We start from the raw sequence: 16859 nt of genomic DNA on the forward strand, positions 1-16859 counted from the left end.
CTGGAGATGATAGATATCAAAGATTTGAGATTCATAGATGGACAACAAACATGGCTGTTAATTTGGGGAAGCAGATATGAACATATAGATTCTGGCATATTACAGGTATAAGTTTGTTTTGTTGCTTATTTGCTACTAGTTATAAACTATTTCAGACATACATTTTTGCTATAATTGTGAATTATTGTAAGCATTGTATTTTTGGTTGAAATAAATGTGTTAGGCATATAATTTAGGTTGGGACAAATTCTAATTGGATGTAATCTATTTTTGGTTGGAACGAATTCTGAATTCATGTAAAATATTTTTGGTTGGAAAACAAATTCTGATTGGATGTAAACTGACTTTTAGGCATGCCATGTGTCTATGCATGTGTTGCAATAGCTAGACTGAATGAAAATCCTAAAGACTATTGTCACACTTGGTTGATCATGGATTCACATAGAGCAATATATGTCCATTTGTTAAATTTTATCCCTGGACAAATAATGTGGGAGAAGTCTCAGTATAGTAGGCCTCAAGCACCCAAAATTTGAAGAAAGTCTGGTCCTTTAAAGAAGAAAAGACAGAATGATGTAGATGATGAGCCTTCAGGAAGTAAGAAAAGTAAGACTGGAGTAATAAAACTAAATAGAAAGTACAAGGAATTTACTTGTATTTATTGTGGGTAAAATGTCACATGAAAAGAAGCTACTCCCACGAAAAAGCTTATGATATTGCAGCTGCCCTTGCTGCTGTTGTAGCAGCTGTAATTTCTAAGAAGTAAAAAATGGGTTTCTAATGTAAATGAAACCATAAAAGATGTGTCTAAAGTAGAGAAGGAGATGCTAAGCCTACTCTATCCACTGATGTTGCTACCTCTGAGGTCCCAACAAATGCTAATGCTCCTTCAGAGATTGTGATATCCCAACCACTTTTTTCACAACTAAAAGATGGAGAACAAGTAACTATTCAATTTGTCCTTATATTTGTGGATTTAAGGTTTATTTTAATTATCTATTCAGTTTAATTATGTCTCAAATTGATCTGGACTTGTATTCTACTCATGCAACTATAGGTAACTCCTACAACGAGACCCAACAAACTACAACTAAAGAGAAAAGCATCTCCAGTCCTAGAAACAACAAGTATTGACCCAATGCAGGGAGAAAGTTCTGGAACATCTTCAAGAATGGCTGAAGTTATAAAATTTGTCCCTACACCAAGGATGAAACCAGCATTCAAACCTCCTAGAAAGAAGTGATTGATTTTTAGCCGTGATAGATTATTATAATTAGGATAGTTGCTTTTTTAATTATGTTTATCTTGTGTTACTGGAACATGATTATGTGTATGTCCACATATTTGGCTATTTATGACTTTCTAGATGTATTTTATTCATATTTTATTATGTTTATTTTGGTCAGCTTATTTTATTCCGTTAATAACAAATAATGCCTTTGGATATTGGTTATGCATGCCTTTTTTTTGGATTCTAAATGTAGAGATTTGATTTAAAGTTTATGAATGGTACTAACATGTTTAATGTTTAGCTTTAGTTCTTTACTATTGCAACATTACATATATACCAGAGGAGCTAAAACATGATTTTTTTTTCATATTTGCTTTCTACCATACTTTCATTCAACCCTAAACGCATACACCATTAGTTACGCAATTTTAATCGAAATTTAACCATATTTATACCGTACACAACAGTCACAAACACACCTAAATAAATAACCAAACTTAAAATACTAAATTATAGTTTCAAACACCTAATTTCAGCTTCTATTGAAGTAATTCTCCATGCTAAATTCATCTTCCAACTCTCATTATTGCTTTCAGGTTGTGCTTTGCCTACTAAACTTTGTTCTTCCTTGGCATCTGTCACATAAAGAAATCACATCACATTCTCCCAAAACTCTGTCAATTCCTCAACAACCAAGAAAAAGAAATTTTTTTAGCATACCTATCAAATACATTGAAAAAGAAGACGTTGCACTTACATTATAATTTGAATACCCATAAAAAGATCTATCAGGATTGGCATTCGTTCCAAACCACCGAACCACTAGACGCATTCCACAACCACACCAATCAAGAATCTTTCCCAATATCCCATGATTAAGGTTCCTCACGGAAGCGCCATGAGAACGTGACTATTCAGAGCTTCCTGAAGCTTGACTTCTTGAACTCATCATATTTTCAGCAAAGTTTCGAACGTTTTGGAAAAAGAGGGCTACAAATTAGGGTTTTAACATCTTTGGAAGGGTCAAATTGAGTAAAATCAACTTTTGCCACATCATTCAACCATTACACGTCCACCTTGGTAACTTAACGCGCCACATCAAATCTTCGTTAACGAAGATAACTCTAGAGACAAACGTGAGTCACGATCCAATATTTAAAGATCTTAATTGAATAATTTTAAATTTGGAGGTCAAAATTGAGGTCGAGTGAAAATTTCAGGGGCTAAAATAGATTTTAACTCCTAATTCTCTAATGAAAATATTTCACTAGTTAAACTGTGTATAATAGTAAATTAGGAATAAGTAATTTAGTAAAATCTCATGCTGGACAATCAATGAAATCCTAGACATGTTAGTACTGGGTGTATTTGACAAACACATTGAAAGGGGAAAAGCATGTTCCAGCTTTTTGAAAGGTTCAATTTTTTGTTTGACAAATTTTTTCTTTATAAACGCAGAAATGATTTTGCATTCAAAACTACGTTTACAAGAAACAACAATTCTTAGTTTTTGCGTTTCACTAACGAACTTTTAGCCATTAATATTCAACATTTATTTTTCTTTTACCAATTTTATCATTTATGCATGTTATTGTATTATTTAAAGAATTCTTATTATTTTTTTATATGAGCTTTTTTTATTATTTATTATTTTTATTTTTTATTAATTTTTTGTTTGACATTATAATTTTTATAATTGTAGTTTTTGTGTATTATATTTATTATTTTTTTTATAATATAATTTATTAATTTTATTAGGTACATTAAATTAAACAAAAAAATTAACCATAAATAATAATAATAAAAATATTAAAAATACTAAAAATATATTATATAAAAATATATTAAAAAATATTAAAAAAATAAATATACATACTAAATAATATTATAATTTAATATTATATTTTTTTAAAAATAATTTTAATTAATATTATCTAAAAAAATATTTATTTTATTAAAATTTATTTTAGTATAAAATTGTCAAAAATAAATTATTGGCACAAACTTATTTTTATCTAAAATTAATTTTATAAAATCACTTCTACACATAAAAACTACCTTGGCAAGTAATAATGGTACTAACTACTAAGTTCGATAAATGAACGAAGCCGTTAGCCAAGGCTGGCGCCAAGAAGAGGGGACAGCTATAAACTAAAAGCTGAAAAACAATAAAAAATAAAAACAAAAATAAAAAACTAAAACATAAAAAGAAAAATAAACAACGATTTAAAAAGCTGGCTAACGAGGGAAGAAAGATCTAGAACAAATTCCCCATCTTGCACAAAAAAAATATAGAAAAGAAAAACATAAATAAATAATAAAATAGTTAATTATCATTAAATTTATCATTTTTATAGCATATAAAACACTATTTTAATTCAAAAATTAAATATTTATTTTCTCACTTCAGACTCGCAATTCACAAAAGCATAAAATCAAATAAATTATTCTAGACTCTTCTCTATAACCTATCTAACAACCACGATTCGATTCAAACCGTCCATCAAATCAACGACCGTGCCGCTTTATATATACCCATTGCAGAAATTCATCCTTGTGTTTCGCTTCGCTTATACCTCCTCTGAAAGAAAGAGATCTGGAGTCTTCATGTTCTCGCGCCAGTTAGTTACATACACCACGCCAACCTTATTTTGGGGGGAAATATAATTAGGGTTTCGTTTCTTCGATCGATCACTCGATCGGAATCGGTTTCTGTTGAATTGTGATCTGAATTTGATTGTTCTGTGAGATTGTGAAGATGTTTGGGAGGGCGCCAAAGAAGAGCGATAACACCAAGTACTATGAGATCCTCGGAGTATCGAAGGAGGCTTCGCAGGACGATTTGAAGAAGGCTTACAAGAAAGCCGCCATCAAGAATCATCCTGACAAAGGAGGTGATCCTGAGAAGGTAGCCATCCTAATGATTCCATTCGGAAAACTCTGAATAGAATTAATAATTTAAATTGATTCTTAATTAGTGGTGATTATTTGTTGACGAAATTGTTTAGGATATAATTGTTTTTTATTTCAATGTTATTGCGATTCTGATTTGCTAATTTGCGGTTGTGATTAGTTTACGTGGTAGTGATGTGGTAGATTGCACTTTGCCAGAGTGATTATGACTGTAGTTTGTTTATTGGTAGCTGCGGTGATCGATCGAGAGAAATCATGTGAGACGAGGCCTTACACTTTCACGTTTTCTTTCTGTATTTTTGGTGTGTAGTTTAAAGAGCTGGCACATGCTTATGAGGTGCTGAGTGACCCGGAGAAGCGTGAGATTTATGATCAATATGGTGAAGACGCACTTAAGGAAGGAATGGGTGGCGGTGGTGGTGGCCATGATCCATTTGATATCTTCCAGTCTTTCTTCGGGGGAAGTCCATTTGGCTCCGGTATGGTTTTACGGACAATTCTTTTTATGGGAGCCGTCAAAGCTAGCTTTTAATAAAGAAATTAAAGGTTTCTAGAATTGTTTTGTTGAGCAGGTGGTGGCGGCAGTAGAGGACGGAGGCAGAGACGCGGCGAAGATGTGGTTCACCCCCTGAAGGTCTCTTTGGAGGACCTTTACCTTGGGACTTCCAAGAAGCTTTCTCTTTCACGGAATGTCTTGTGTTCTAAATGCAACGGGTGTGTGTTGATTTCGGCATTGTTGGTTTGAATGCTTGTTGGCCCTTTTTTCAACATTTGGTTCTTACAGAGTGCACGGCTTGTTTTGTAATTGATTACAGGAAAGGGTCGAAATCTGGAGCTTCAATGACATGTGCTGGCTGTCAAGGTACTGGTATGAAGGTTTCCATTAGGCACCTTGGTCCCTCTATGATTCAGCAAATGCAGCATCCTTGCAATGAATGCAAGGGTACTGGAGAAACAATCAATGAGAAAGACCGGTGCCCACAATGCAAGGGCGAGAAAGTCGTCCAAGAGAAGAAAGTGCTTGAGGTGCATGTGGAGAAGGGAATGCAGAACGGGCAGAAGATTACATTCCCTGGTGAAGCTGATGAAGCAGTATGTTGAACATTTAAGTCATATTATTACTGATATTGAATTGTATATACTAAAGGATTTGTGCTGACTTTGATCTTCTGCATTTCTTGCAGCCCGATACAGTCACTGGAGATATTGTCTTTGTCCTTCAACAGAAGGAACATCCCAAGTTCAAGAGAAGGGATGAAGACCTCTTTGTCGAGCACTCGCTGTCCCTGACTGAGGCTTTGTGTGGCTTTAAGTTTGTGCTCACTCACTTGGATGGGCGGCAACTTCTCATCAAGTCAAATCCTGGAGAAGTTATTAAGCCTGGTACGTAAATGTTGCACCTATGCATTGTGCTTTTTTGCTCCTCCAAGTTTTCTGAATGATTGAAAATTCTGATTTGTTTCATTTGTGATATTAAAACTTGCTTGAAATGCCAGATTCTTACAAGGCAATAAACGATGAGGGAATGCCAATGTACCAGAGGCCCTTCATGAAGGGGAAGCTTTACATTCACTTCTCGGTAGAATTTCCTGAATCTCTGATCCCTGATCAGGTGAAAGCTTTGGAAGCTGTTCTGCCACCAAAACCTACTTCACAGTTGACTGACATGGAGCTGGACGAGTGCGAGGAGACCACACTGCACGATGTGAACATGGAGGAAGAGATGAGGAGGAGGCAACAGGCTCAGCAGGAGGCATACGACGAGGACGATGATATGCACGGTGGTCATCAGAGAGTACAGTGCGCTCAGCAGTGATGATCTTCATACAGAACAAGTGTTGATCTTCAGTCAATTCATATGTTATTTTTAGCCGTGTGCTGCGGACTAAATTAGTGTTTGATTAAATCTGATTTTTGGATAAAACAAACAGAGTAGCATTTATTGTCCAAGGGTAATTCCGTTCGGACATCCTAATATCATCAATTTTGTTCAATTTTACTCTCTTCTTCCTCCTATCCGCAGGCCACCTTCTTCTCTTCTCGGTTCTTTTCTCCTTTCTTTTTGTTTGTTTGTGTTGTGTGTGTATGGTCTCAACAGTATCGACGAATATTTAGTAATTTGAGGAGGGGAATAATAGGAGGTTAATATCTGCAGTGAAAAAGACATATATAAAAGGAAAAATCTTTTAGTTATTTAACATTTTCTGTTTAACATCACATAAGCAAAGAATAATTAGAGTGTAAAATCTGTTCAATTTTAAACCGTGGTTTGGTTTGATAAATGACTTGAAATAACCCATAAATTTGATTAAAATTATACGTCTTGATAGTTCAACATCCCAATTGTAAGATTATCACTTTTGATAATTTATACTTATTTCAATTGTATTATTATCACTTCTGCTAAATTCTACTTTATACGAATTTGACAGCTGAGAATCTGGATGCAAAAACACTTATATTATACGAGCACAAGTATTGAAGTGATACGGGAGTTCACAGCCATAGTTAAAATCTTTAATCTAAGTTGGTTTGATATTATTTGCTGCAAAGATATGCTGCACTGCACTCAGCCCGAATACAACACCAACTCTACCTGCCCGAGCAACTATTCTCTTATCTGTCAATATCTTCTGCTCTTCCAACTTCCAAGGCTCGTCGACAATGTTTCCGACTCTCTAGTTGAGTAGTTGATAGGAAATGATACAGACATTTCATGATAGAAGCTTGGCTACTGATGACGTTTTCTTCCGAATTGGATCGGACAATTGTTTTGCCGGCCATGCTACCGCTAATGTTTTTGATATGTAATGCTGTGTATATCAATTCTAGGCGGCTTCTTGTTCATAAACACGAGACTACCGCATCTTGTTCCTTTTAGGATAGTGAGATTTACAGTTTGACAATCTATTTTTTTATCACTCGGAAGTTACAACTAATGAATTTGCATCATTTCATTTCTGAGATCAATTTCAACAAAAGGAGCATCAGGCGCAGTAAGCCAGTAACCCAAACTACCTCTCCAAGAGGCAAGAGACGTGAAGGAATGCACACAAGGGAAATATTCTCCCAATAAACCCCGAAGGTTTTTAAAGAAACAAAAACCATCTATCGTACCTTGTCATGGGAAATATCAATCTTCCTTTGCAGATACCGAAATAATTGAGAGATTGTAAATGTAGCCTTGTCCCTTGATTTGATACATAATTTTGCCACTGCTAGAAGATTTTTAAGCTCCGTACAGTCATAATTGTTTCCAAGATCAGGGTCTATCATCTTATCTATGGAATTGTAAAATCGGGATTGTTGGATCCATGGGATTAAATCTGAACCTTCCATCTCTGAAGATTGGCCGGTGACCAATTCCAGTATCAGCACTCCGAGTTGGAATATGATCTTGCAACTCTTCTGCTTCATGCTATCTGAAATGCCAGATGAGGCCGGTGAGCGCATTAACGTGAAGTAACTAAGAATAAGTACCTCAGTTTTGTTTTCTGTTGAAAGAGAAGGACCTCCTGAATTCGGCATCATGACAGAGTTTGCACTGGGAGTAAGAAGGCTAAAATCTGATAGCTGTATTAAAGAAGAAAATCTGGTGTTATACTATTTTAACATTGAAGTGCTTTATTTACTTCTGGCATGTCAATCAAATATAGAAGATGATAGTTCTAGTGAGAAAAGAAATGTTTCCTTACTTTAGCTGCAAAGTTCTCATCTAACATAATATTGCTTGAGCTGATGGAGACATGATATGCCGGTGGATCACTGAAAAGAAACAAGTATTCCTGCAGCCACAATCAACACAACAAAAGACCAAAATCAGAATCATGTTTCACAACTTTTGTGAAACGTTAAATAATATCACAGATATAAGTGACAAAACAGACTCATATATTAGTGTTTCTACAATCATATTGGTCAAAAGAAAGAACTCAGAAACAAGTCAAGTCATACAGAACTATCTTGCAGATACATATTTAAGCTTTTGTTTTTCATTGGCAAACTGAATGAAACATGCAACTGTTGGAAACTCTGTAAAAATTTTAATCTTCCTACTAAGTACCATAGTTTCCAATATTTGTTTTATCATAAATGCCAAGACTGAGAAATGCTAAATAGTTCCAGCTTAGCAGGGATATTACGCATCCAATAACAATTCATGAACTCAATGAGACATAAACTTTTCATAGTCCTCAAATTACTTGCATTAGAAAAATATGATAAGAGTGCAGTTTTAAGTCAAAACACATTTGGAAAATTTGGTTCTTTGACAAGCTTTTGTTTGAAGAGCTTACCAGTGCTGCCACAACTTCATTAGCAATCTGCAACCTCGTCCTCCAATTTAAGGGAGTCTTCAAGGGATCTACCAGCATTCAAACATTGAAATAAATAAATAAATAAATAAAAATAGTTCCCATTATTATTGAGAGGCTCCTCTAAAATCCTTCTAATTTCTTTCAAAATTTACCATTGAGATGCTCCTTTAAGCTTCCATTCTCTATGTTATCAAATATGAGCAGTCTGCAGAAATAACCCCAAAGGCAGCAAGAAACCAGTTAAAAAATTTGCTTTACCTATCACATCTTCATAAATTAGACTGTAATTCTAAAACGCCCTCTGTCAATTTTACATTGTCTTCAGAGTACAAAGATAGAAAGGACAGTAAAGGGTTTTCTTTTGTTCATGAAATCGGATATGAAAAACACGATCCCATTTTTTGAGTTCCGTATATTTCATATTACATGTTTTATATCTGATAGAAACAAATAAATCAACTACTCGTGCTTGTAAAAAAGAAATAACTCCCTATATAACATTCTTACATGCCAATTAAGCAATAACATGGCCTCATGGTTCACACATGTAAGAGTTTTATGTTATCCTTATCAATATTAAGTGAAACAGAGGATAGATACTATTTAGCTACAAATGACCTCTTATGTTTTCCCACAGAAAACCCTTTGAGGGAGAGAAGATGGCGATGATGCAAGCGCCCCAAGAATTGAATCTGTCTGCAGAAAACATCATTTTGTTGACCAAAATCTTTCACTTCCTTGACCAAAAACACACCACCACCACCCTCCCCAAACCTGGCAGCATATGCAGTAACTTCAGAGTTGCTATAAATGACTCTCTGGAAACCATCAGTGGCCCTTTTAACATCCTTGTACGGAATTCTCCTTACAAAGAACACCCTACCTGAAAGAAACTCAACTCAAGAAAAACACTCTAGTTATCCAAATTGAACCAAATTCAAAAGCTTTTAAGAATTAACGGTGAACTTCTAGTGAAGTGATCGCAAAATTGCAGCATTCATACTCAATCAATCGCTTCAAATTCGTGAGTGAAAAATAAAAAACCTACAGCATCCAAATTTTGAGCTACAGAACAAACAAACAACACAATGATGAGCCATTCAGCATTACAATCAGCTAATTACAAAGCTTTTAAGAGTTGACACTGTGACTACAAATCGAAAGCATTTTAGAGAAAAAGGAAGCTTCAAGTTAATAGTAAGCAAGTAAGGATCGAAATGAACTAGAATTCATGAAATTCGACTAAAAACAGAAGAGAGCTGCAGTCAATTATGCAGCAGAAGCAACAATTATTACGAAAATTAAACTAATTTGGCAGCTCAGAAGAAGTAATAGTTAACTAGTGAAGTGATTATGCAAACATGGAGCTTTCGCTTCAGCCGAAAGAAAAGCAATTAATAACCGTAAAAAATGATTAAAAATAAAGATTAAGAGAGGATTAACATGAAGGAAAATTGAGGAACAATAGGTACCGGAACGAGATCGGTGAAGCCATGCAAGTAAGCGGTGGCGGAACTTGCGGATCAAGAGATGATCCATTCTGATAGCGATGGAGACGATGGAAGTTGTTGCTGTCGGTTAACAGCAATAACGGAGTTTGTTGTGACGAAGATAACGGTAACGCCGCCGTCAAAGCTCATTCCTTACTCTTCTGGTTAACTGCAGATTCCTTTTGCCTTTGATTTTCATTTGATTCTCTCTCTGTGATACACTAACAGATTGCTGATTCTATTCAACGTGAGTCACGTCAACCACTCCATTCGGTAAAATATTAAAGAGAAGCAGTTAAACCAAAACCGTTTTCCTCTTTCTGTTTAGCGTTAATTGGTTATATTAACTATTAACTGAATAACTAATTCATTTAGGCAAAAAGAAATAGAGAAAAAGGAAATTGAAAAGAAAGGAAGAAAAAGAAAAAAATTGAGTGAATTTTTATTTTTTTTAAATGTAAAAAAAATAAAAAAAAGAAATGTTATAAAAAGATAATTTTATTTTTTATTATAAAATATAAAAAAATAAAGGAATAATATTAAAAATAAAAAGAAAGAATTAGTTTTTTTTATTTTTTTTATTTTTTTTATCTTTAATTTTTCTTTTCAACTAAATAATAAAAAATAATAAATTTTCTTCCCATTTTCTTTTCTCATTTTTCTTTCCTTTTATTTTTTTTTCAAACAAACGTAGCTTTAAGGGTTTAGTTAGAAAAAAAGTTTAATAAAATTTATTATTTTTGTGTGACACTTTTAGTTGTTAATCTAACTTTTTTATTTTAATAATCTAATAGTATATTTTTTAACTATATTTTAAATATTATTAATTAACTACTGATAAAAGATAATAAATTTTATTATTTTTCTAATATTTTTTTAGTTATTTTGTGTCTTAAAACACGCTAAAATTATTATTAATAAAAGTTTTTGAGCTTTTATTTTAATAAATACACAATAATCGAAAAGTTTTAAGAAAGGTCATTCTTTTTTTTAACGGTAAATTTAGATAAATTTAGCTAATTTATATCTTAAAGATATGTTTAAGAATATAATAATAAAAAGTTTTAAATTTTTAATATATTCAATCTATTAAAAATATATAAAAAAAATTAATCAAGCATTTTTTTATATGGCTCCTTAGGGTATAGATTAGCAACAACCCAATTTAGATTTAGTAGTACATTTTTTTCTCTCTCTACCTAGCAAAATAAATTTTAATTTTACTATAAACTAATTGAATTGGGACCATGCATGTGGTTATCTGAGTCTGGTGTTTCGATAGACAAAATATCCAGCGAATTGAACATCATGACCCGTACCCCTTATTAATTAGACACTTTATACACATGCTAGAAAACCACATCTTATTCAACTTTAATTATTCACCTCAACTAGCATTGGATTCTATTTGTACTCTATCAGAACTTCAATCTTTTGTTTTTCCCTGTCTTGATGGCTTAAATTAAAGCTCGAAATTACATAATTTGTCTGCATATTACGTATAAAAAAGATTGTTCCCATTGCATTGATCCCAAACTGTAGTTGAAATCAAATCTCTAATTAAGCTAAGTTTGCTTTGTTATTACGTTCCATCAACTTTGAAGATATAGAACTTCTTCTCTTCAATAATTAACATGGAGTTTCAGTCTCCTCTAATTCCAAAGCTCTACCTTCTTTTATGCTTATCTTTCATCCTCTTACTTTCTTTTTTTCACGCTCATGCTAGTGGTTACAACTTCAGATTCTGTGGTATATATATATATTTCGCATCTTAGCTAGTCTTGCATAATATTAGTATTTAGCATCAAATGTTACATGTGTTAGATGTTATTATTAGAATAAGATTTGAACTCTCTCTTACTCTAGTCCATGTATTATTTAACAGGGGAATTTGTGGTAGTTATAAGTATGGTGATTATGGTAGTTATAAAAATTTAATAATACTTCAAAAATGTAGTCAAAATTAAAGTTATACTTTTTTATTATTTGACAATATTTTTCAATTTGATCATTTTTTATTTCTTCAAATTAAAAAAATATTAATAAATCATAAAAAGTATAGGTTTAATTTTAACTACAAATTGTCAAAGTTTTATAATTACCATAGTCACCTTAATTATAGTCACTGTAGAATGCACTAATTACTGGTTAATATGAGCCACTCTTATTTTCTTAACTATTAAGATATACTAATATGTCAAATAGGAAGAGAAAAAAAAATGTTTCTCACTTCCATCGGTCATTGTAATTAAATTTGTGAGTTTTATTTTGCAGCTGAAGATGCAAACTATCCTGTAAAGATCTCTAGACTTGAAATAACACCAAATCCTATTGTGCGTGCAAGACGGGCTAAGTTTAAGATCTTCGCTGCTTCTGGTAATTATTTTTCTTCTAATTTTTCTATTATTTTTATATGAGTAAAATGACAAATAAATACTTAAGTATTTATATAGATTAATTCCTAAACAAAAAATATCAATAAAATTTTTAAAAATAGCAGATGTGAATATATTACCTTTAAATTAGTCAATGTGATTAAAGTAGAAGATCTTAATTTAAACTAATTTATTCACGTTTGTTATCCTAAAAAATTTTGATACTTTCTTTTTGTTTAAAGATTAATTTGTCTGAAGTATAAATTTTCAAGAATTTATTTGTCATTTTATTCTATTTATATATATATATATATATATATATATATATATATATATATATATATATATATATAGACTATCCCAAGTTTCCTTTTTTTTTTTCATGCAATGACCAGTTAGCATTTTGACATCCTGGTTACAGGAGCATAGATGGATCAAAACATCTAAGAATAGAGGAGTCAAAAATTAAAATCTTGTATAATCAAATATAATATCATGTAATATTAGATATTATAATTAGTTTTTTAATTAAAAAATTAATAAGTACTTGCAAATAAAAGAATTATATCAGTCTTTATATTTTTTTATAATTTCAAATCTAATAAAATATAAAATTATCTATTTTTTAATATTTTGTTAATTAATTTACTTTGTTAAATATTTATGTGGCAATGAATTATATTTTTATGTTTTATATCATTAAAAAATATGACATAAATAATAAATTAATTACACTAATAATTTTGTTATATAAATTTAAAATATATTAAAGTATTTTAATATAATAACATGGATAAAATTTAAGAGAAAAAATCATGAAAAAAGAAACAACTAAATAAAATTAAAAAAAGAACAATGTTATTATAAATAATATTAAAGTACTTTTTATATGATTATATATGTTAAAATTAATTAAAAAAAAAGAAAATATAAAAAAACTCTAAATTAAAAAAAAAATACAAATAATATAAATGCATGTAGAGAGATTTGAACTCTAATACATAAAAAATACTAATTTTTTTTATTTATACTATACTATTAAACTTTACTTTACACAATACATTCATTATAATAGTATATGAGCTTAAAATTTGTTGGAGGCGAAAACTACTATTTGTCCCCTTTTTGAATCCGTCCATGTATAGGAGTTACAATGATATATAAATGATAGGCCACAAATTTTGCATTATTAGTTGCAGCTTTTTTGTGCATACGAATAGAATAATTGTAATTAGTTAAACATATATATGGTACACGAAATCCACTTTATGGATTATGAATTGCAGTTGGTGTGTATTTTGTGGTGCAGATCATGTTATCTGTGGTGGGAAGTGGGTAATAAAAGTTTCATATATGGGACTTATTGTCCATAAGAAAATGTATGATCTTTGTGAGGCAATGTCCTGTCCTGTTGATGCTACCAAATTTACTCTTTCTCGCACCCAAAGGATGCCCTTATTTGCTCCACAGGTTACTTTCATAATTCAATTTTAATATTTTATACCACACATTTGAATTTTAATTTTATTTTTTACTCTTCACAGGGCATCTACACCGTCGAGATATCATTAAGGAACAGAATAAATGAGCCATTCACTTGTATCACCTTTAATTTGAAAATCGTTTCTACATTTTTGGGATCTAGTCTCTGAAGTGATCGATAATGTACTATTTATCCATATAAGTAAATTTGTAATTGATCATATGTGCTTATAGTTACTACTATACAATGTCGAATTTTTCAATAATATTTGATTTTAGTTTTTATAGAATATATCCAGAAGTAGTATAACATATTCACGAATGTAATTTGAAATAATTATGTTTCATTATGTCCTACCATTCAAACTGAAGAGTTGTATAATGCTCTGTATAAAATATAGAGAATATAAATCATAATTGAAGTTAGATATGGTTTGTGATATATACATTATTGTTTATAGAATGTTTTATATGAATAAAATATACATTCATATATCCTAATATGAAAAACTAATTGTGTATTATTACATAAGCAAAAGAACTAATTTTTAATTTTTAAATTTAATACTTAAAAAGTTATCTACATACATAAATCGAATTGGATGACTGTTTAAAACTCTTTAAACATCAAAATTAAACTTATAAAATATCCGTTCATATGTTCATATATATGTGCTGTCATGGTCTTGTGTATACAGTTTTCCATCATTTGATATTTTTTTTATGAATCCACAAAGTAGTGGCTTCTGAGTATGATCTGCTTTAGTCATTTGAGAGTTCAATGTATTCAGTGTTCCAAAAGTAGTCCTACTTTATTTGCTCTTTTTGTTTAACTACAAAATGTTGCTTCTCTTGGTTTCTATTCATCACTGTTCAGCATATATTATCTCATTTGCAGAAAACATCTTAAATCTTAATTATAGCATAAGATTCATGCTTTTCTATATTATCATGGAAGCAATTGTTAAACTCCTAAATTGAGGGAACCATTGTGTAGAGTTGCATATCCTGGTGGGATATTACAATTGAGTTGGTTCATCTCCCAATATTGGTCTCACTGGTGGTTTTTGCAGGGAATATAATGGATCCTCTTAATTGTTAAAAAAAAAATTGAGAGTGTAAAGTGGAATTTTTAACTCTTCAGCTCTTTTTTTCATATTTATTTTTTGTCTCACTTATAAAATTAATGATGAGAGATCACATTTTACTCTCTCAATTGTTAAAAAAAATTGAGAGGATCCATTTCCGTTTTTGCATGGTGCACTTTACACTGCCCATGTTTACATCTATGTCGTGCACCATCTTACCTTCTTGTTATGATCCTATATTATTGTGGATGTTATTTCAAAACAAAAAATTACCTAACAAACAAACCGAGATAGAGATAGTTGTATTTTATCTTTGTTCTTCTCCCCACTGTCCCTGGATAGATAGAAATTTGGAGGCACACTTAAAAGTTCAAACCCAGAGATCTTTGAACTTTGATGAGGGATGTCTGCATCCAAAGAATGTTATAGTTTAGAGTAAAATTAATGTTTCTTGACCCATATATATGTAGTATTATTTGTTTTGGATAGGACTCAGATTGGAAAACAAAAATTCAGCATTGTATTTAGTGGTTAGAGGCTGAAACTAAAATTTCAGTATTTTTAATACTTCAGTATTTTGTTTTTTATTTTTTTAATTAACAAAAGTATTTAAGTAATTTTACTTGTTTTAATTTTTATACTTGTTTTACATTAAACAGGATACATTAAGATATAATTTAATTTTATACATTTTACATCACCAAATATAATATAGAAACTTAATTTAATATCTATCTCTCTATTTTAGTTTTTCAATCTATGTCCTTTGGGTTGTGTTTGTTTTTGAGAACAGGATAAGACAAGATATTAATAACAGGACAAGACACTGATGGACAAATACACAAAATTTTGTGTTCTTGTATCTTGTTTGGTGATAAACTAGAACAAATTATGAAAATTCAATTTATTCTCATTTTTTTATTCAAAAAATTTGAGATGAAAAATATAATAATAAAAAATATAATTTGAAAATTAACAAGAATAATAAAAAAGTAAAAAAATAAATTATTTTATTTGTTAGTATCTCCGTATTTTTTCTATCAGATGGACACAAAATACACTAATTCAGTATCTTTGAACATATTATCTCTGTCCATATCTCTTTTATCAAATACAATTTTATATTTTTGTGTCTCTGTCTCAGTATCGTATCTTTATAAACAAGTTCAGTCTTGGAGTCTCCCTTTCAAATGCTACATAGAGATATTGATTTCTCCGTTGAGCAAATAATAATAGATGGTAGGGAATCTTTGCAGAATTATTCTTTGAAGGAGTAGGCGCACATGCTTACATAGTTACACTAGAGGCATGTGCATTGTTTTTTTGACCATGTACAGGGTCTTTCTTGTCTTGTGTATATACATGAAAGACAATACTAGTATACTAGTAGTAGTAAGTATGTAATTAAAGCTTAGAAGCAATTTTATCAATTTTATTTTATGATGTAAATAAGGCAATCTAATTTATAATGTGGTGGTAGAGTATTGTAACGTGTGTTTTAATCTTCTAGAGCAAGTAATTAACAGGGAAGGATTATATATCCCCACAATTCAAGATGAAAAAGTAGACATGTGCATGAGTTTTGGCTCATCACGTGAACAAAGTTCATAGCAACAACTTTATTGCAAGGTGTTAGTTTAAAATTACGAACAGCTCCCATTAGATTAGAGTGTGTTTTTTGTTTTTGTTTTTGAGATCCACAATCACATATTTTTTAATTTCAATATATTGACTACGAAGGGAGATTTGTAGCTTATTCTTTTTCGTGTGAGAGAGAGGCGTATATCTCAGAATGGTGTGATAAGAAAAGCGTTTTACTTTGCTATGGTTTATACAAATTAGTATTTTCGATTTGTTTTATTTTTCAAACAAACAATCATAAAGATTTGTGTTTCTGAAAACAAAAAATTTTTAATATTAAAATCAGACCTTTTGATTTTTATTTAAAAAATAAAAAAATAAAA

At 31.0% G+C, this 16859-nt stretch overlaps 3 protein-coding genes across 3 annotated transcripts; 2 read left to right on the top strand and 1 right to left on the bottom strand.

The window, feature by feature from the left end:
* Positions 1–3470: 3470 nt before the first annotated feature.
* LOC112706967 (dnaJ protein homolog) lies at positions 3471–6138 on the top strand. The gene is made up of 6 exons (XM_025758511.3): positions 3471–4139; positions 4455–4623; positions 4717–4858; positions 4960–5236; positions 5329–5527; positions 5641–6138. The coding sequence occupies exons 1-6, from the start codon at positions 3990–3992 to the stop codon at positions 5958–5960; spliced, it is 1257 nt and encodes a 418-aa protein (XP_025614296.1). The 5' UTR covers positions 3471–3989; the 3' UTR covers positions 5961–6138.
* A 447-nt stretch (positions 6139–6585) lies between these two features.
* On the bottom strand, positions 6586–10218 carry LOC112706968 (probable receptor-like protein kinase At1g49730). The gene is made up of 7 exons (XM_025758512.3): positions 9933–10218; positions 9079–9343; positions 8613–8665; positions 8440–8507; positions 7840–7929; positions 7657–7717; positions 6586–7566 (listed from the first exon to the last, which is right to left on the bottom strand). The coding sequence occupies exons 1-7, from the start codon at positions 9997–9999 to the stop codon at positions 7253–7255; spliced, it is 918 nt and encodes a 305-aa protein (XP_025614297.1). The 5' UTR covers positions 10000–10218; the 3' UTR covers positions 6586–7252.
* A 1254-nt stretch (positions 10219–11472) lies between these two features.
* On the top strand, positions 11473–14093 carry LOC112708390 (uncharacterized). The gene is made up of 4 exons (XM_025760553.3): positions 11473–11699; positions 12225–12326; positions 13635–13795; positions 13870–14093. The coding sequence occupies exons 1-4, from the start codon at positions 11585–11587 to the stop codon at positions 13975–13977; spliced, it is 486 nt and encodes a 161-aa protein (XP_025616338.1). The 5' UTR covers positions 11473–11584; the 3' UTR covers positions 13978–14093.
* Positions 14094–16859: the final 2766 nt, after the last annotated feature.

The sequence above is a fragment of the Arachis hypogaea genome, chromosome 8 (assembly GCF_003086295.3).
Source record: "Arachis hypogaea cultivar Tifrunner chromosome 8, arahy.Tifrunner.gnm2.J5K5, whole genome shotgun sequence".
Classification (NCBI taxonomy): Eukaryota; Viridiplantae; Streptophyta; class Magnoliopsida; order Fabales; family Fabaceae; genus Arachis; species Arachis hypogaea.

Bases quoted from the DNA above. Each gene is read 5' to 3' on its own strand.
- LOC112708390 (XM_025760553.3), top strand. From the start codon at position 11,585: ATGGAGTTTCAGTCTCCTCTAATTCCAAAGCTCTACCTTCTTTTATGC. The intron at 11,700-12,224 runs GTATATATATAT...TTTATTTTGCAG, and splicing joins TTACAACTTCAGATTCTGTG to CTGAAGATGCAAACTATCCT. The intron at 12,327-13,634 runs GTAATTATTTTT...TTTGTGGTGCAG, and splicing joins TAAGATCTTCGCTGCTTCTG to ATCATGTTATCTGTGGTGGG.
- LOC112706968 (XM_025758512.3), bottom strand. From the start codon at position 9,999: ATGGATCATCTCTTGATCCGCAAGTTCCGCCACCGCTTACTTGCATGG. The intron at 8,666-9,078 runs GTCATTTGTAGC...TTATTTCTGCAG, and splicing joins TCTGTGGGAAAACATAAGAG to ACTGCTCATATTTGATAACA. The intron at 7,718-7,839 runs GTAAGGAAACAT...TCTTTAATACAG, and splicing joins ATGAGAACTTTGCAGCTAAA to CTATCAGATTTTAGCCTTCT.
- LOC112706967 (XM_025758511.3), top strand. From the start codon at position 3,990: ATGTTTGGGAGGGCGCCAAAGAAGAGCGATAACACCAAGTACTATGAG. The intron at 4,140-4,454 runs GTAGCCATCCTA...TTTGGTGTGTAG, and splicing joins AAGGAGGTGATCCTGAGAAG to TTTAAAGAGCTGGCACATGC. The intron at 5,237-5,328 runs GTATGTTGAACA...CATTTCTTGCAG, and splicing joins CTGGTGAAGCTGATGAAGCA to CCCGATACAGTCACTGGAGA.